A 20,972-nucleotide genomic window follows, 5' to 3' on the forward strand; every position below is an offset into this window, starting at 1 on the left:
ATCAAAAGTGAGCATTTTTTTTATTTGTTAAGAACCAAAATCACTCGTTTTGATTTTGAGGGACTAAAATTTCACATCAATACTATGTGAGGAACAGTTGGCATAATCTTCCCATGACATATATGACGTACGTATGACACATATAATATTGAAGTAACCTCTCTACAGTTATACCCCGATCTCGTTACTTGGAGCCAGTTGCGGTTATAATACGAATTATTTAACTCTATGATCTATATTTACTTTTTGATTCAATACAAACTTTGTTCTTTTGAATAATATGTACAATCATGCTTATTTATTTATTTTCCACTTATTATATCCTACATTTCATCTCACTTATAATTTTTTAAAATTCTTAATGTGTTTGTATTCATATTAATATTGTTTTAGTTTATAATTAAGCTAGGTTTATTGTATAGTAAGTTTTTAAGCGTGGAAATTTTACAATAGACGTAGAAATAGCTTTTGGTATTACAATTACATGTTACAAAACTACTTTGTTATAGTCATGTAGTAATGAAATGTATCACCATGACAATATTCTTTTATTTGATTTATTATTTGAATACATTTATGATTTTTTGTCTTTTTTTCCCCATCACAATGTAGCAAGGCTGGTATCTAAGTTAATAATTAACTTCCATTACCCTAATGGTCGTTAGTTTACAAACTAAGGACCATGAAATGGATTATTTTCATGGTATCTTGCGAATTAGCTCACCCTAATCAAATATGACATAAATAAATCAAGAGGCATTAGAAATGTAGTATAGGGCTCGAGATCATTACTTTGTAATTACATGAGTTTCAAGTGCTTGGGATAATGTATGGTGTAGGCAAAAAAGAGTGAGTGAAAGCAATGAATATTCCGAACTTCAAAATATAAGTTCAATTATTGTCCAGACATGAGGGAAAAAAAAAAGAAACAAGACAAATTCAATAAATTTTAACAAAAAATACCAACAATATGAAAATCTTTTTTGCACAAGAGATATTCATAATTATATAAATAATCCGCAAGTTGATGGTTTTTTAATCCCCAAGTTGAGGTTTGACGCTCAATGTATCCTTATATAAGAATCCCCTCATTCTAGCTTCTCACGCCAGGAGTACACTTACCAAAATATTCATCTAACTCAGGAACTAGCTTTTCTTTATGGCATTCATATTGAAATGGTTCAAATTCTAGAATATTTGCTTCCAAGTTACGTAAATGTTAAGGGGAGGCTATTCAAAGATTGTTCAGGGGGATCCCTCTGCTATCACGTTCATGTTATTAATAGAAAAAAATTGCAAACACGATGCAGTGTTTCAAACGCAGAAGAAGCTCATCATCATTCCTCAGAGCTGATCGACAGAAGGTCAGCTAACTACCAACCGAGTTCTTGGAATCATGTCCTCTTTGGCTTAGCCAATGAGCAAGATATTGAGGTATATATAAACAATCTCTTACAAGTTGATCCATGCACACGATCCATTTACCAGTTTGTTATTTTTGTTGGGCAAATTACATTTTACCCCTCTGTGATTTAGTATTTTTTACATAATCCTCCTATGATTTTAAAAACTATACATAACCCTCTTATGGTTTGGATTAAAGTGTCAAACTGATGGAAATAGTCATTCGTAACAGAACTTCTAAAAATGTCGAAATTGCCTTTATAAATATATGACACATTAACCCCGCATGATTTTTATATTTTATCATATAACCCCCTTATGGTTTAATACTTTACCATATAATTCTCTTATGGTTTTTAAAATATACACATAACCCCCCTTGGTTAATAAATAATTTTTAACTTTATATAAGGGTATTTTTGACAATTTAGATGACTCCGTTAAGAATGATCATTTCCGTCACTTTGACACTTTAATCTAAAACATGAGGGAGTTATGTATAGCTTCTGAAATCACATGGGGGTTATATAAAAAAAATCCTAAATCACAGGAGAATAAAGTGAAATTTGCCCATTTTTGTTAGAAATGTACTACCTTCATTTTGAGAGGAAAAACAGTAACAAGAAAAAAAAAATGAAACCCTTTTTGTATAATCTTGTGATGAATCAATAGCACCGCTGATCACTTATGGTCAAGGGCGGAGTTATTCTTGGGCAGGTGCTACCACTGGTCAAAGGGTAACTTCAATTTTTTAGGCATAGAATTTTTAAAAAAAATGTGTTTTTACCCCAATATTTGTAGATATGGCCCCACTCACCAAAGTAGAATGTTTATTTTTAGGTATTGAATTTTTCAAAAGTTTTGCTTTTTATGTCAAGTAATTTATTGAAAGTCAATATACATATATATGGCACTTACGATATATATATGTATGCCAAAAAATCATTTAATTGCAGTTCTTAATAAAATAACAAGTATTTTATGTAACCTATCATTATAACTAATGATAACAAAAGTACAAATATAACCCTGGCACTTTAAGGAGTCTAGATCTTTTATTACATAAAAATTTTTACAATATTGAGCTGTAGGGCATTAATGGATTTGTTTTTGCATCATCGTATTTTAGTTACATAATATTTATGTTATTATGTGTTGTTATGCACTATGTAAATATTATAATTGTCTATTTCTATTATCAAAAATAGAGAACTTGTGCCTCCAGAGAAAAATTGAAAATTGTGCTGGTTTCACCACTGCTTATGGTTCTTCAAATGCACTTTAATTGGTTCGGTGACAATCATGTAAAAATCTCGTTATACAAGATAAAGTATTTAGTATGGTGTTTACTAATGTTTCTGCCTAAGAAAATCTATCAACATGCAAGCCAAAGTGATCAACACTACATGGAGGTGATATACTATATTAATACTATAATATATGCATTTATTTCTTTTTTTTTTTTGAAGAATACACTAAGCAGAAATTTGGTAAAGGGTACCTCGGACAGAGAGAAGTTGTACTTTTCTGGGTATATATGGTGGCTATCATTTGTTTTTAATGAAACAGGAAAGAAAGAAGGGAAAAAAAAAAAGATTGCAGTGAAATTGGATTTCTTTTTCTTTTAACACAAAAATTTACCGGTTTACTTATTTGTACTTCGCTGTTGTGCTCAGCTATAAACAAGAGATGAACCCTTCCTATTTAGAGTAACCTGAAGAAAGTAATCAAATATAGATCAGAATCTCCTATTCTCTAAATATTTTCTTCCTAATGAAAACAGCCAAATAATTTATTTTGTTTCTTTAATTTGGATAATTGATGTCTTGGATTAAGGTTGAAACTCCAAAATTTAGATGTTTTCAGTTCCAATCCCCCCTTAATTTCCCCCTTACCCTCTTGCTTCTTCAATCCTGTCACTCCCCAGCTACATTAAAAAAAAAAAGAAAAAGAATAATTGATGTCAACCATCGAATTAAAATGAATGGTAAATATATTTCTAGAGGATGAAGGTTCTAAAGAATTTAGAGGATGAAGGGAGATGCATACTTGATGGTGAAGACTTGGAGCCATTTTCTTTGCTTGAAATGATTAATGACATCGATCAGCTTGCCTCTCCTACCGGTTCAGCCAAAGCATTGTTGGACTCTGGGAGAGCCAAACTTGGGGAGAATTTAACTATGAGCTAGAATGGGAACCACAACCATGGGTTTGACACCACATCCAAACCCAAAACCTTAAGGCATTGGGTCTATGGATCATTCCCACTTATATGTTCCTCATTCTACTCATTTTTTTTCCCGCTCTTATCCAAGCCACGCCTTACCACTCCCACTGGCTTTTTATCCTGGAGTCACTGCCCAGTCGAACCATCGGCTCTGATACCACTTGTTGGGCTCTGGGAGAGGCAAATTTGGGGAGAATTTAACCATGAGTTAGAATGGGAACCACAACCATGGGTTTGACACCACATCCAAACCCAAAACCTTAAGGCATTGGGTCTATGGATCATTCCCACTTATATGTTCCTTATTCTACTCATTTCTTTCCGATGTGGGATATTGATTCACACTTGATATCGCAACAAGCATTAAACACGCCCTTGATAAACTTCGACTTTTGGAGGAATCAACTCAGAGTCTTCATGTTTCGGCTCTCTATTTCAGGTTGCTTAGGCAACATGGTTGTGAAATTTCCCCAGGTAATAGTCTTTAGATTACATGGATGATATACTTGTACAATTCAGCCCTTAAAAGGGGGACGTTATGGCCATGATCCAGATAAAATAAATGGCACTAGTCGTTTGTGCTCTGGTTCTGAAAAATGTACATGCAAATCTGTGTATTCATATAGCGGAGCGGAGCCGTTGTTCCTTTCCTCGATAACACCATATTTTGCAAATCTGTGAGATGCAGATATCTTTGAGAGATTTAAGGACCAAAGTGGCAACTTCAACAAAAACCTTGCTAGGGAAATTCGAGGAATGTTGAGCTTGTTTGAAGCTTCACATCTTGCATATGAAGGAGAGAGTATACTAAACGAGGCCAAATCATTCGCAAGTCTACATCTCAAAGATTCCAAAGAGTTCGTTGGTTCAAACATGTCAGAACAAATAACTCATGCTTTGGAGCTTGCATATCACTATAGAATGCGGAGGCAAGAGGCTAGGTGGCATATTGAAGCGTATGCTAAAAGAAGTGACAAAAATCAAGTGCTGCTTGAGTTAGCCAAGCTAGACTTCAACATGATGCAGCCTAAGCTTCAAAGTGAAGTTCAAGAAGTATCGAGGTAAGATCAAGCAGGAAAACAGATGCATTTCATTGTATGGATTTTTCTTTTAAAAGGGATAATTTCAGAAACCTCTCCTGAGGTTTTCAACAATTTCATTCAACTCCCTTGAGGTTTACATAATTACGGAGACCTCTCTTGGTGTGATAAAAAGACAACAATGCCCTTCATTAATTGTCAATACATTGAAAAACTCTATTAAATATTAAAACTCTCTCATCTATTATCAACTAATAAGTCAAACTACAGTTTTTCCCATTTAATTATCTATTCTCTTCCTTCTACATCTATTTTCCTTTCAAATTCATTTATTTATTATTCTCAACCAAATGTGTGTTGTCACCACTAATAAAATTATCATATGCACCAAACCACCAATATTTACATATCTTGATATCTATTCTCAATACTTGATTTTTCATTATTATTAAATAGTTTCCTTGCGCCCATTTTTGTTTCCAATTTTTGATAGGCATTAGCAAATTGAAATTGTTAAATGACAAATTGAGTGCTAATTTCATTATCAAACTAGATGGAGATGAAGAGTGACAGTGATAAAAAATAAAAATTAAGGATAAGAAGTGGAATAGGAACTAAATATAGGCTATATTGTTATGGTTGTCATGAAAAAATGTGTCCTTGGTATATATTTATAATTGCATTGTGTTTCTATTTTTGATTTACAATTATTGATGCTATTCTTATAGAGAGAATTTGATTGATTTTGAACTCTGTGCCAATGGAGTATATTTGATATTGATATTAATAGTGATGGTTTAGATTATTTTGTATTAAAAAGGTGGCAGTAATGGAATTGAAATTTAGGGATATTGATGAATTTTGTTGTATATTAAGTAAAATCTGATATTGATATGAGATTGTATGTAAGTTTTTAAGTATCTGATGTAGCATTTATAGTTGATACAATGGTCTGCATAAAAAATTTTTAGATAAAAGAGGAACATTAGAACAAAAATAAGTGTTTATTTAATGGTGATTTGGATGTTAACGAGTAGGTAACAGTAATAACAAGTAGAAATAAATGAAATAGAGACTATGAACCATTTTTTTCCTTTACATTTTTGTTGTGATTATAACTCAAAGGCATTATAGGAATTTTGAGAAAAAGTATAGTTTTTTGGGCCTAGAATGTTACTTAAATAGTGAAAATGGGGGAGGTAGGTGTAATTTTTAGAAATTGAGGGGAGCTTTCTATAATTATAAAAAATCTCAAGTAAGGTATGTGAAATTAACCCCTTTTAAAATAAGTGATAGGAGCTTTCACAAAAAAAAAAAAAAAAAGTAGTAGGAGTCTTGTTCCCATTGGAACTGTCAATGCCAGAAGCATAATTAGGCAAACGCACTTTACAGGTTTCTCTTGGGAATCAGGGGCCTCAGCAGTCCATTGCGTTTAACATTTCGGCAAAATGGTCATTCCAAAATCTTTTTACACCCCATTCTAACTACTTTACATTCTGTCTAAATTTATCTATATCCTACTCCAATTTGTTTACACCCTAAGGGCAAACTAATCTGAAATCAAACTTGAGAGGCGCCATTTAATTCCTAATAAATATTTGCGTTACCTTTCTTGTATTATCATAAATTATCCGATGTCACTTCTTCTACATCACAGTTGATCTGGCCTACAATGATTAAAATTGGACAAGTAGATGGATCCAAAGTCTCTCCAGTTGAGTTCCATTCAGTTGGTGTAATTCTTACTGTATTGAGTGTAAACTTTTACAACTTTGGTGTAATCGTAAAATTCGTTAACTCATACAAGTAAATATTGTTAAATTCAGTATTACATCAACTAGACCAAACTGGACAAAACTCAACAGGAGAGGCCTCATATCTCCCTGCAGACATAGTCTACCTAAATACTTTCTTTCGGATGCTAACTATTCCAGTTTCGAAGTCTGGAAGTTTTCCCTGGCAGAATTGCATTTCAATGGGATAGGCAGATTGCCATATAACGGATTGCTCTCGGTCATTCTTAGGTGGTGGAAAGTTGTAGGCTTAGCAGACAAGTTGGACTTTGCAAGAGACAGGCTAATGGAAAGCTTCTTTTGGTCCGTTGGAATGGCATATGAGCCTCGATTTAGTAAATGCCGAATAGCAGTAAGCAAAGCATTTACGCTGATCACTGTCTTGGATGACATCTATGATGTTTATGGTTCCATTGATGAACTCGAGCAATTAACAGATGCCATTGTGAGGTACGTAACTAAATACTCGATTTTGTTATGATGGTTTTTTATTTTTTATTTTCCATTTTATGATTATCAAACTATATATTTTTCTTCAGATAGGACCTTGATGCTATGAAAGATCTTCCTCAATATATGAAACTATGCTTCCTTGCTCTTTACAACACTATAAACGACTTGGCTTATGACACTCTTAAGGAAAAAGGAGAGCTCATAATTTCTCAACTGAAAAAAGCAGTAAGTAATTAATTAATCAGTGATTCCTCGTCCCACTCTAATATAATTACTATTTTTCTGATTTGCTTCATTACTGTTAAACATTTGCTCAATTACTAGTTTGATCTCTCATGTAATCAACATAGTCTAACTTTCGTTCATATACTATTTTTCAGTGGGCAGATTTATGCAAAGCATTCTTACAAGAAGCTCGATGGTTTTACAAGAAAGTCACACCAACCTTTGATGAGTACATCGAAAATGGATGGATTTCATCATCTGGAGCTGTGCAACTAATTCATGCTTACTTTTTGGTCACAGAGAATATCTCAAAGGAGGCCATAGTGTGCTTGGACTATGATCTTGGTTTCTTGCGTTGGCCCTGCATAATTTTTCGTCTTACCAACGATTTGAGCTCCTCGACGGTACGTGTACTCATGCACCAATTCCCTCTATACAGATGATTAAAAAACTTGTCACTAATGCAAAGGCAAATAATGAAAGTTAACCTATTTTTGGATGATCAGTTCCATTTCTAATCTAAATTTTGACTTGTTTGTCTGTTGATCTCGGTTGAGTCTCAGTGAAAGTGTAATTTGGAGTATACTATGAATGCAAACTTATTAATTTAAATTTGGAGTATACCATAAAAAAGTTAAAAATACAAAAAGTGACAATTTCCTATTGAAAATGTGACGACGTACATAAAATGTACATTTTGCTTGTTTCTGTTCTGCTGTTTATTGTAAAACATTACTGTGCCATTTTCGTAGGCTGAGATAGAGAGGGGTGAAACTACAAATGCAATTACATGTTTCATGCATGAAACTGGCCTGTCTGAGGAGTTTGCCCGACAACATATAAGCAAGATGATTGAGGAATGCTGGATGAAGATGAACAAACAATTGTTGTCTCCATCACCAAATAAGGAAAATTTCATTCAAGTTGCTATGGATCTTGCTCGAATTGCTCTTTGTCAATATCAGCATGGGGATGCTCATAGTGCCCCGGATGCTACAGCCAAAAACCGCATCATGTCTGTTTTGCTTGATCCTATCCGGTTGAGGGAGATGGAAGATAATGCCACTACGTACGGGGACAACACTGGGGCCATTTTTTTCTGATTTGTTCTTAGGTATCTCAGAACATCTGAGACCAACCAACTATAAGCATTTGTTCTTAGGCCACACATTTCTCATGTTTACTAATGTTACAAATATTTACTTTTCCAATATTTCAAAGCATTTTTGTTTGAACTGTGCATATTTATTAAGCTCTATACATTAGCCAGATTACCAAAGATTCTTCCCTTTCCCCCTAGTAAGATTTGGAGTCTCCCTTCAAAAACGATGAAGTTTCAAAATTAAAGAACTAGTTATATGTACACAGAATTCTATGGGACGTTGCCCCTAGTATTCTGTGGGACTTTGCCCAATATATGTACACAGAATAAAAAAAATTAAAGAACTAGTTTTGTAAAAATTTGATTTTTTATACAGTTTCTTCTTGTTCACAAAATATAGTGTTTAATTCAAGATTTTCTAAGTTTACTGGAACTGAGATCGAAATAAAGGTCCAAATAAAGGTAAAAGGAAGAGAAGATACTATTATTTATCTTTGTGCGAAGGGAAGTAATGAAAGCCAGTAATTTCATATTCCAAGGGACTAGAGAACTCTTCAATCTTTGTACATCTTTGTATCTGAAATTTTCAAACTGCTTTCATATCTAGGTTTTGGAGCTTCACGAGTTTCATTTTGTTGATTTTTCAGCCTCGAAAGGAGATTTCTTCTTCTTCTTTTGGTATCTGATGCATGTAGTAGATACCACCAGTGTAGGCTTTTTGAAGTTTAAAAAAAAAGGATCACTACCATTCATAAGAAAGAAAGAGTTCTCGATTTTTTTGAAATCTAAGTATACCAGTGCTAATAAAGATCCTGAGGAACGATTATCAATGCCCATGGACGATTAGTTATGAGATCGAGCAGTGTTGTGAGTTCTCTCAGGGGAGTATACAGTTCAAGTATTGACAGGTGCCGAACTTGTGTAATAATAATTACTAAAAAGTCCTAATTACCACCACAATTAATTATAGAACAAATCCGAATACTGGAGTAGGGACCCTAAGTATGCAATGGGTTATTTGATTCACTCTGTTCCCGAAGAGTTTGCTTGATCCGATATACCAGAATTGTCTATAAAAATATTAAATTTGCATACAATGGCAAGTAGGGTCGATTCCACAGGGAACGGATAGGAAGCTGTTTCTTTCCAAATCAATAGAACAAAATTGGGGGATATTTAATAGAATGAAAATAAAAGTAAAATAAACAAAATTCAAAAGCTAACTCAACAAGTACAATTTACCAAAAATAGCAATTAATAAACTTCTACCCAAAGGATCAACTGTTCAGGCACGGTACAGTTAAATAATCATCGATGCAAAGATATTTCATTCGTTCGTTACTAGGTTGGTTATAGTCATCAACAAGTTTTGACAACCAGTTCTTCCTTACTTTTTCAACAGTCAAGGTACGACCATTGACTGCTTCCCTAACCAGAAAACAACCCTAGATACGACCGTAGGAATTTAATTATCCAGTTGCATTAAAACTAGAAGAACCCAACCCCAACCAATAAACACGTTGAGAGGGTTTATTTAGATCAGATCTTACGTTTCCCCAACATAAAGCCAATTATGGTGGTTGCCACTAGTTGTCAACTAAACGAATAATTACGGATTCAATTTAATTAACGTGGCAGTAGGCTATTATATTAAATCAAATACCCGGCCGTTGATATTTAATTAATAAAATACCCATGAACAATTAATCCAGAAAAAGCACGAATAGTAACAAATTGAAAGAAATAATGAAAATTTGATTAGATCTCACAGATATTATGGACCGTGCCTCCGTGTCGACCTTTTGGTAGAGGAGAGAACTAGCCGCTCCTCATCGTATCAATCTCGCATGATTTAATTGATATCATCTAATTAATTGCTAAAAAGTTGCGAAAAGGGTAAATAATGAGGAGGTAGACGAGAAAGTGTTATCTCTCCTTTTTTTTTTTTTGGGTTTCATCTCCGTACTGGAGCCGCAATTAAAAAGCAAAAGCCAACGAAGAACTGTCCCAAGCAAAAGAAACGAATTCAAGAGTCAAAGTCGCATAGAGAAAAAAGAAAACTGAAGCTAATGTATCAATTACACGTGAATCTGGCCTTGCGCCTATTGGCCGCTCAAGCGCAAGAAGGAAAAACGTCTTACCCAAATTGAAACTCAAGCTATAACTAATTGATTGCACGTGAATCTGGCCCCTTTTAGCCTTTGCCGCCGCCAGCAGAGAGTAAAAGAGACGTCTCCAGTAGGGATTTGTCTAAGGGTTCTGATCCCATGCCTCTGGTCCATGTAGACCTGGTTTTCTAGTTGGTCCTACTGCTATCAAGCCCGTTATCAAGCCCGCGGGTCCAGCTTTTAGGTAGGTCTCTTCAGTTTCTGGTGTGAGCATGCCCTGAAACAAAGAGTCTTTTGGAATTTTGCCTCAAAAGATTACTTTTAACGCCAACTACCTGCAATTTACACAAATGTGAAATAAGAGCAAAATCCCAATTCTTAATACCATGAGTAGCCATAATTAGGATAAAATAATAGTGCAAAGTATGCAAAATAACCGCTCTATCAAGCATTGCTATCGCGAGGCCAATAAGGTTGCGAATGTTCTAGCCAATGTGGGGTGTGCCTTGGTTGAATCGGTATGTATTTATGAATATTTCAGGGACTTACCAGGTGTAGTTAGGGGTGAATATCGGTTGGATAAACTATCCTACTCGTCTATTCGGCGACGTCGAGTTAAGTAAGTAGGTCTCTTGTACTTGTCTTGTATCGTTGAGGTCATGCTTCTGTCCCTCTCAAGAACTATTTTGAGGCAATAAAATCCAAGCATCTTGGTTTAAAAAAAAAAGATTATTCCTTTCATAGGGAATCATGATGTTGGTAATCATCATGCCAATGATTGAAATGATGGACATTGCGGCAAAAAAAAAGAAGAAGAAATCTAAGTATACCTATTATATAACATCAAGAAAACTGCTCAAAGAAAAAAAAAATCAAGAAACCTAAGAAGGAGGGAGCTTGATGAGAATTCAAAAAGGAACCTTCAAAGAATGGAGTTAGATATGGTGAGGAATTTTATTAAAGAAGTGAGATGTGAATTTAGATAGATTGACAAATTATTGCATCTTAGATTAGGCCATGGAAAAAAAAATACATCGAAGAGTATTCAGAACAGAGTGTGACAAATGTTGGGTGTCAAACCACCAAAATTAAAATTCCTAGTCTAAAAACTTAAATTCGAGTATGGCAGTGAGTAGGATCGTCTCCTCAGGGACTAGATGATTTATTTCTTTATAAGCAAGAATTAAATTGGGGGGGGGGGGTTGGAAAATTAAAACAAATAATCAATGAAGATAAAAGCAAATAAACAGAAGAAAGTTAAGATTAAATCAATAATAGGCAAACTCTAGCCAAGGAAATAACTTCGGAAGTGGTTCATACAACTAGTTATCGATGCAATAATTATTTCATTTATTTCATCTATTCGTTAATAAACAATATTATAGTTGCCAAACACGCGATGAGAACTAATTTTTCTTTATCGTCTCGATAGTTAAGGTACGTCTGTTAACTACTTCTCTAATCAAGAAACAATCCTAGGTATGTCCATAAAATTTAATTTTTTGATTGCATTAGAAACTGGAGAGGCCATGTTCTAATTAATAAACACATTACCAAGGTTTATTTAAATTAGATCATATGTTTCTCTAACATCAAACCAATCACACTAGTCGCCACCAATTCAAGACAATTAAATAATTACGGATCCAACTGTTTTAACTGGTATTAGTTTGTTAAGTTGAATTAAATATTAGATGGCTATGATATTTGAATAACAAAATAACCATAAGAAGTTAAATCATAACACATTCGAATACTAATGAATAAAAGAAACTAATAAAAACAGTTAGATCTTACATATGTAATTAAACCAAATTCTTCGTCACTTCTTGATTTAGAAAAAAAATTAATTACTCTCTATTAAAAATAATTCAAATAATTTCATTGATAAAAGATGCACGAGCGATCAACAATGGAAAATAACGAAAAGAAAGCAAAAGGGAGGAGACGGCGGCTCCTTGTTTCTGTTTCTCTAGGCTAATCACCTCAAGGGGCCAGCCGCCTTCTCTCTCTCGGACCCGGAACAATAATGTTTCTAAAATCACGAAAGCCAAGAATCCCAACTCCTTACGTTTCTTTCCTTTCCTGCTATTACTACTACTAATTTCCTTCTAAAGAAAGATTCGGCCAATCGACAAAAGATAAGCTATTGTTTCCAAATACAAAACGAAAATCAAATATCTTGAAAAAGGATTTCAATTTAAGTAGGGAAGCTGCCATGCACAACAAATTCCGAGCTCTTCGGACTTGAAGCTAAACTTAGGTGCCGTCACACGGAACAGGCCAAGAATCTTCTTTAAATCACCTTTTACTTCTCTTCTTGCCAAATTCTTACTGTCAATACCAATTATCAAATATGAGTAGAATTTATCTAATAATACAATATTTGGCAAATATCAAGAAAAAATATTCACAGATATAATAGCAATTACGTACCCTATCAACAAACTGTAAAAGCGTACAAAAAAAGAACGGCCCAAACTATCTCTTTCAATGAAAAGGATTGAAGTTGGATAAATTCATTGTACAAGAAGCCAAGTGAACAATTATTCTTCGAGCTGGAAATTTTAACCAGCTTTATGTCAAATCTAAATTTGTTGCACATCCTTTTAGTTTTTCCGCTAACTTTGATTGTCATTCCTGTCAGTCAATACCAAACAATAGGTTCATGCATCAAATTCATTTTGATAAAATATTATTATTAACTGTTTTGCATTTAAGTTTTCGTGGTGGCTTTAGGAGAGGAACTATAATAGGTTCATGTATCAAATTCATTTGATAAAATATTATTATTAACTGCTTTGCATTTAACGCAACATGAATGTGTTTTAACTGTGAGACTAATTTTGCGTAACACATTGTGCGGCGGCTTCCTCACCCACCTCTACTGTTTGAATATTTTTAATGATGGACTGTGGGTGCACTTTGTCCCCATTATGCCAAAAAAAAAAAAGTTACCTTTGTCGGTATTATACTAATTTTAGAAAATTTGATGTACCTAAGCAAAAACAAAAAAATGTACCTAAGCAATTTGTAATGTGCCACCACGGGCCAAATGAAAAACGTTTTGTTTCATGTAGTAGAATTTAGAAAAACTTCAGTTTCAACCCTAATGTTTAGTACAAATTAGCTAATTTTCTTAGATGCTTATATATAAGTAACGATCCTGATCCTCTTTATAGAATTTGGATGGAAAGGACTCTTGCTTTTTGGATGTGTTATGCTTGGATTAGACGATTGCTTCCATTTTCTTGGGAGTTGTTGATTGCATGCATTTACAACTTGAGAGCAATATTGAATTTTGGTCAAATATTTTCCTGATAGAGAGCTAATTATGCATCTTATTTGTGAGTATTTTCTCTTAATTTTGGTCAAATATTGTGTTAATTGATACAGGAATTTTAGATCAAAATGGAGCTTAAAAGAAAAATTTTGACAGTCCGTTGTATGGTACGTGTATGGCTCATTTAGCTGTAAAGTTTGGTCATCGTGGGATTTTAAGCGGATCCCATGTGAAACTCTTACTGCTTAATTGAAACCAAATTTGATGTTTAAGTGCATATTTTTGTGGTAATTAATGTAATTTTATTCCATTAGAAGCTTTTGAATATATATTACAGGGAATATATAATCTAATTTAAATAAACCATTGATTAGAATTGGTGGCCTTTCGAATAATTAATATTGTTAAAACATTACATTTTATGGTCTCATCTAGGGTTCTCTTTTAATTAGAGAAGTAATTAATGGTCTTTAATTAGCGAAGTAACTAGTGGTTGTATCTTAGTTATTGACAAAGTAAAGAGTGGTAGGTTGACGAAGCAAGGAGAATCAAGTTGTCAGAGTTTATTGATAACTATAAACAATTTATTCATGAATAGGTGGTTTTTACCCTTGCATCGATAATTAATTAAATGATTCAAAGTCGAGATTAATTCTTTGACTAGAAGCTGTCTCTTATTGATTCAGTTTTATTTAATTTTTGCCTTCCTATTATTTTAGTTTAATTCCTTAAAAACCCCCTTTTTATTTATTCTTTTCATAAAGAAATAATTAACTTCAGAAGAAGTGTGGCTCCTCATCACGAAATTGCTTATGTTGTTGAGGTGATCAATTCTTGAAGCAAAGAGCCCGACAAGAGGAGTATCTTTCAGTACATGAAGTAAAAGGAGAGGGATGGATAAAGAGCAATAACCCAAACATGTAAGTTCTCTCTCCCAAATGGAAGTTAGAATGGTTTAAAATTTTTTTTTTTCAAAAAAAGAGTCTACTTTAATGAATGTGCTTAAAATGGCTATAGCATTTTTTAAATAAAATCGTTTCATTTCCCTTCTTTTCCTTTACCTTATCCCACCTAATACATAGTAGCACATTTTACATCAGGTAAGTTCCATCCAAACAGGCTAAAAACAGCCTCTGGCAGAATTGCACGATTGGACTTTAGCAAGAAAAGACAAAGCTATATTAAAAAAAAAAGAGCAATCATATAAAAAATACAAGTGAATTCTCCAATATGGAGCAGTGATGGCAGAGTGCTTATTGGCAAGTAGAACACTATATAAGAGGCCTTCGTGAAGGTAATTTTTGCATCTAACCACAGACTCCATATTCCTTGTTTGATCTGTATATCTGCCTTTATCTCATTCGTTGCAAGATGGTTCAAGTTCTTGTAAAATTTCCTTTAACTTGCATTCAGCCTAATTTGAATATACTCAAAAAAAATTCAAGATCTGGACCTCTTCATCATGCGTATCGTGTCCAAAAAACTTGGCAAACGAGATGCAGTAATCAATCTGCAGAGCTGACGATCGACCGCCGGACAGCTAATTACCAGCCGAGTTCTTGGAGTCATATTCTCTTCGAGCCGACTAGTGAGACAGATAATGAGGTATATTATGTTCTCAGTTAATCCATTTAGGAAATTTTATTTAGGAGTTTGATGTGAAATAAGTGAGGAAGTAACTCCGTCTAAAACACAATGCTAATAATAGTAATGGTAGGGTAATAGAAATTAAGGCAAGATCTGTCTGCTTGTTTTGAGTCCTCCTGTTGCGGCGGAAAAATATGCTCTTTTTAGCAACCTTGTTCTTCTTATGGTCCACCTTTAACTAACGTGCCCTCCCTGTCTTGGCTGGTCTAATTAACATTTGATCAACAAAACAAAACCCTGTTTAACATCAAGTTGTACCTCATTACTACCTCTTGTTAATTACTGGAAGGTATTATTGACTTTTGACAACGCTTCCATAATTATATCCTCTTGCTTAAGTATCTCCGCATGTGAGTATAGCCCTTCCTAGCTCATGCTAGCCCTAACCCCAACATATACTCCCACTTTTCCCTCTCACCTAATCTTGGGTTAAGGTCATGAAATTTTCGGGCTAAACATTGGCAGCTAATTTGGACATTTAACATGTTGTGGGTAGGTAGAAATTTGTAGCCAGACTCTGTTGCGTAACACATTGTTTTGTTATTCTTTTGTATCCAATATATGTTTTTGTATTCTTTTGTAGTGGGAAAATCAGACAAAGATTTTAAATAAGTTGGAGAACGAAGTTGGCAGCATGCTTGATTGTGAAGACCTGGATCCACAGGCTCTGATTGAACTGATTAATGACATCGACCAGCTTGGCCTCTCTTACCGATACAGGCAAAAAATTAAAACTGCCCTTAAAAAGCTTCGAGATTTGGAGGATGCAACTGGAGAAAAAATTAAGAGTAGTCTTCATACTTCAGCTCTCTATTTCAGGTTGCTTAGGCAACATGGATTTGAGGTTTCCCCAGGTAACACATTCCCTTTGCAACAAACTCTCTAATTTTGGATGCAAAAGAGTACTGCTATGGATAGCTGTGAATCTTTCCTGTCATTGCAACAACATCCCTTTGATTCAGTCATGTCTCTAGATTACTTAACTACTTTGTCAAAATGGTGGCGAAGGATTTTGCTTGGATACCACAAATCGAGAATTTAACTTTATTTTCTGGTTAACTTTATACCCTAAACATAAGAAAATTCTACAATCTCCTTAAGGCATCATACTGTTGTATTAATTTAAGTACAATGCTGGTTTAATATTTTTGTTGATGTAATGAGGAGGATCGAGGCGAACAATACCTCGCATGAGTCGGGAAACAATACCTCGTACAAATTCTGGCATCAACAATTTTCATTTGATCGATTGCTAGTGATCAACCGTCTAAGGGATAGTTGTGTACGTTTATGGCATCAGTAAAGGATAAAGATGCATAAATGGAGTCAAGTCATTTTTATCCCTTAAGTACCTTTATATGAAACCTTTTTTGGCGTCCTTATGGAGGCTAATTACTTTATCACTCCAATTTAAGGTCTTTTTCTTAAAAAGGAAAAACTTAAAAAAATAAAACAGAGCCTTCATGTTTCAGCTCTCTATTTCAGGTTGCTTAGGCAACATGGTTGTGAAATTTCCCAGGTAATAGTCTTTAGTAACTTTGTGAGATGCAGATATCTTTGAGAGATTTAAGGACCAAAATGGCAACTTTAATGAAAACCTTGCCGGGGAAATTCGAGGAATGTTGAGCTTGTTTGAAGCTTCACATCTTGCATATGAAGGAGAGAATATACTAAACGAGGCCAAATCATTCGCAAGTCTACATCTCAAAGATTCCAAAGAGTTCGTTGGTTCAAACATGTCAGAACAAATAACTCATGCTTTGGAGCTTCCATATCACCATAGAATGCGAAGGCTGGAGGCTAGGTGGCGTATTGAAGCATATGCTAAAAGAAGTGCCAAAAATCAAGTGCTGCTTGAATTAGCCAAGCTAGATTTCAACTTGGTTCAGTCTCAGCATCAAAGTGAAGTTCAAGAAGTATCGAGGTAAGATCAAGCAGGAAACACTTGCATTTCATTGCCTGGATTTGTCTTTTAAAATAAGTGATAGGATTATTGCGCCCCAAAAAAAAACAAAAAAGTAGCAGGAGTCTTGTTGACCTTTGGAACTGTCGATGCCAAAAGCATAATTAAGCAAACTCGCTTTACAGGGTTCTCTTGGGGATTAGGGGACTCACCAGCCCATTTTGAGTTCATTTCACGGCAAAATAGTCATTCCAACATTTTTTACTTCCTACTCTAACTAGGTTACATGCTATAATTTATCTATATCCTACTCCAACTTGTTTACACCTCAAATTTATTTGAAATCAAACTTGTGAGGCGCCATTTAATTTCCAATAAATATTTGCATTGCTTTTCTTGTATTATCATAAATTGTCCGACACATCACTTCTTCTACATCACAGTTGATCTGGCCTCCAATGATTAAAATTGGACAAGTAGATGGATCCAAAGTCTCTCCAGTTGAGTTCCATTCAGTTGGTGTAATTCTTACTGTATTGAGTGTAAACTCTTACAACTCTGGTGTAATCGTAAAATTCATTAACTCATACAACTAAATATTGTTAAATTCACAATTACATCAACTAGATCAAACTGGACAAAACTCAAATAAGAGAGGCCTCGTATCTCCCTGCAGACCTAATCTACCTAAATACTTTCTTTCGGATGCTAACTATTCCAATTTCGAAGTCTGGAAGTTTTTCTTGGCAGAATTGCATTTCAGCAACATAGGCAGATTACCATATAACGGATTTGCTTTCGGTCATTCTTAGGTGGTGGAAAGTTGTAGGGTTAGCAGACAAGTTGGACTTTGCAAGAGACAGGCTAATGGAAAGCTTCTTTTGGTCTGTTGGAATAGCATTTGAGCCTCGATTTAGTAAATGCCGAATGGCAGTGACCAAAGCATTTACGCTGATCACTGTCCTCGATGACATTTATGATATTTATGGTTCACTTGATGAACTCGAGCAATTTACAGATGCCATTGTGAGGTACGTAATTAAATACTAGATATTTTGCTATGACGATTTTCTTTTGTTTTCATTTTTATTTTCCATTTTATGATTATCAAACTATATGTTTTGCTTCAGATGGGATCTTGATGCTATGAAAGATCTTCCTGAATATATGAAACTATGCTTCCTTGCTCTTTACAACACTATAAGCGACTTGGCTTACGACACTCTTAAGGACAAAGGAGAGATCATCATTCCTCAACTGAAAAAAGCAGTAAGTAATTGATTAATATAATCAGCCATTCCTCGTTCCACTCCAACATAATTACTATTTTTCTCATTAACTTAATACTATTAAACATTTGCTCAATTATTAGTTTGATCTCTGGTGTAATTGAGTCTAACTTTCGTTCATATACTATTTTTCAGTGGGCAGATTTATGCAAAGCATTTTTACAAGAAGCTCAATGGTTTTACAAGAAAGCCACCCCAAACTTTGATGAGTACATCGAAAATGGATGGATTTCAGTGTCTGGAGCTGTGCAACTAATTCATGCTTACTTTCTGGTCACAGAAAATATCTCAAAGGAGGCCATAGAGTGCTTGGACTATCATCATGATTTCTTGCATTGGCCGTGCATAATTTTTCGTCTTACCAACGATTTGAGTTCCTCGACGGTACGTGTACTCATGCACCAATCCCATTTTAATCTACATTTTGACATGTTTAGCTGTTGATTTCGGTTGAATCTCAACAAAAGTGTTATTTGGAGTATACTACAAATGCAATCGTACATTGATAGTGTATATGCTGTCAATTTTAAATAAATGACAATTGTGTAAAATTTAAATTTGAAATTCAAATTTTGCACGTCTGTTTTGGATCTATCAATGATAATATATGCATTATCAATTTATAGAAAATTTACTCTAATTTAAATCTTGAGAATCCCCTTTTTCAACCAATAGTTTACTTTTGTTTTGTCAATTTTTGAAGAGAAAAATAGTTGAGTCGTTACAAAATTTTATCAACTGTACTTCATCTCCGTTCTAAGTTTTACAAGAAATGCACAAATTAAGAAAGTGGAGCGGCATTAGTAAAAAGCAGAATGCCAATAAAATTAGTTTAAAAAAAAAAAAAAGCCACAACATGAAAGGTAACAATCTCCGAAAGCGTGACGACTTTCACGGAATGCACATTTTGCTTGTTTCTATGCTACTGCTTATTCTACAACATCACCGTGTCGATTTTGTAGGCGGAGATAGAGAGGGGTGAAACTACCAATGCAATTACATGTTTCATGCATGAAACTGGCCTGTCCGAGGAGTTTGCCAGACAACATATAAGCAAGATGATTGAGGAATGCTGGATGAAGATGAACAAACAATTGTTGTCTCAATCACCATATGAGGAAAATTTCATTCAAGTTGCTATGGATCTTGCTCGAACTGCTCTCTGTCAATATCAGCATGGAGATGCTCATAGTGCACCGGATGTTAAAGCCAAAAACCGCATCATGTCAGTTTTGCTCGATCCTATCCGGTTGAGGGAGACCGAAGATAATGCCACCGAGTACGGGGACAACACTAGGGGCCATTTTCTGATTTGTTCTTAGGTGTCTCTGAACATCTGAGACCACCCAACTATAAGCATTTGTTCTTAGGCCAAACATTTCTCATGTTTACTAATGTTACAAATATTTACTTTTCCAATATTTCAAAGCATTTGTTCTTCGGTGTTTCTGAAAATCTGAGACCAACCATATAAGCATGTTCCATGGGTGTGTACGTTTTTGTGTGTGTGTGTGTGTGCGCTTCGATTCAGGATTCTGAAAACAAATTCAAGGCAAGATCTGTCTGCTTGTTTTGAGTCCTTCTGTTGCGGCGGAAAAATATGCTCTTCTTAGCAACCTTGTTCTTCTTATGGTCCACCTTTAACTAACGTGCCCTCCCTGTCTTGGCTGGTCCAATTAACATTTGATCAACAAAGCAAAACCCTGTTTAACATCAAGTTGTACCTCATTACTACCTCTTGTTAATTACTGGAAGGTATTATTGACTTTTGACAACGCTTCCATAATTATATCCTCTTGCTTAAGTATCTCAGCATGTGACTCAACTTAGCAAGTCAAAGGTCTAATCAAAATTAATCTTCTTTGTATAGCTCATGCTAGCCCTAACCCCAGCATAAACTCCCACTTTTCCCTCTCACCTAATCTTGGGTTAAGGTTATGAAATTTTCGGGCTAAACATTGGCAGCTAATTTGGATGTTTACACTGGAAAGAAAGGAAGAGAAACCTTTACTTACGAGAAAAGAAGAGATTTTCATACTGTTTAATAGTTTAAAAAAGAAATATCTAGATTGACTTTAGACATATATGTACATGTAATTTTCTTTAATAGCCATTTGAGGACAAAATTAACACCTTGAAAAAAAATTCATCAAGCTTCCTCCAAATTTCCTTTGTTTTCGGCCCATAAAGCTTTTTATTACTGTAGCGCAAAAAAGATCAGCCCATTCCTCTTATTTTCCGGCTTGAAAAAACATCCAAACAGTTGTGAGTTCAAGCTTTACCTCTCTCTCTCTCTCTCTTTCTTTTCTTTTCTCATCCAATCGCCCGCTCCCCGGCTGCAAAAGTGTGCAACGAAAGAACAGCCCAGACTATCCCTTGCAATGAAAATGATTGAAGTTGGACAAATTCATTGTCCAAGGAGCCAGCGACCAATTATTCTTCGAGTTGGAAATTTTTACCAGCTTTGTGTCAAGTCTAAATGCGTTACACATCCTTTT

The 20,972-nt window shown here is 34.6% G+C and overlaps 2 protein-coding genes across 2 annotated transcripts; both read left to right on the plus strand.

Annotated features, from left to right (window-relative positions):
* The first annotated feature begins 3,410 nt into the window (after positions 1-3,410).
* On the plus strand, positions 3,411-8,245 carry LOC113771684 (isoprene synthase, chloroplastic-like). The gene is made up of 6 exons (XM_027316253.1): positions 3,411-3,528; positions 4,320-4,692; positions 6,696-6,918; positions 7,008-7,142; positions 7,298-7,546; positions 7,895-8,245. Exons 1-6 carry the CDS (start codon positions 3,411-3,413, stop codon positions 8,243-8,245), a joined length of 1,449 nt encoding a protein of 482 aa, XP_027172054.1.
* Positions 8,246-15,006: 6,761 nt separating this feature from the next.
* Positions 15,007-19,796, plus strand: LOC113771685 (isoprene synthase, chloroplastic-like). The gene is made up of 7 exons (XM_027316254.1): positions 15,007-15,240; positions 15,866-16,136; positions 16,834-17,206; positions 17,998-18,216; positions 18,316-18,454; positions 18,610-18,858; positions 19,437-19,796. The coding sequence occupies exons 1-7, from the start codon at positions 15,007-15,009 to the stop codon at positions 19,794-19,796; spliced, it is 1,845 nt and encodes a 614-aa protein (XP_027172055.1).
* Positions 19,797-20,972: the final 1,176 nt, after the last annotated feature.

The sequence above is a fragment of the Coffea eugenioides genome, chromosome 5 (assembly GCF_003713205.1).
Source record: "Coffea eugenioides isolate CCC68of chromosome 5, Ceug_1.0, whole genome shotgun sequence".
Taxonomy (NCBI): Eukaryota; Viridiplantae; Streptophyta; class Magnoliopsida; order Gentianales; family Rubiaceae; genus Coffea; species Coffea eugenioides.

Bases quoted from the DNA above. Each gene is read 5' to 3' on its own strand.
- LOC113771684 (XM_027316253.1), top strand. From the start codon at position 3,411: ATGAAGGTTCTAAAGAATTTAGAGGATGAAGGGAGATGCATACTTGAT. The intron at 6,919-7,007 runs GTAACTAAATAC...TTCTTCAGATAG, and splicing joins CAGATGCCATTGTGAGGTAC to GACCTTGATGCTATGAAAGA. The intron at 7,547-7,894 runs GTACGTGTACTC...CCATTTTCGTAG, and splicing joins ACGATTTGAGCTCCTCGACG to GCTGAGATAGAGAGGGGTGA.
- LOC113771685 (XM_027316254.1), top strand. From the start codon at position 15,007: ATGGTTCAAGTTCTTGTAAAATTTCCTTTAACTTGCATTCAGCCTAAT. The intron at 15,241-15,865 runs GTATATTATGTT...ATTCTTTTGTAG, and splicing joins CTAGTGAGACAGATAATGAG to TGGGAAAATCAGACAAAGAT. The intron at 18,217-18,315 runs GTACGTAATTAA...GTTTTGCTTCAG, and splicing joins TTTACAGATGCCATTGTGAG to ATGGGATCTTGATGCTATGA.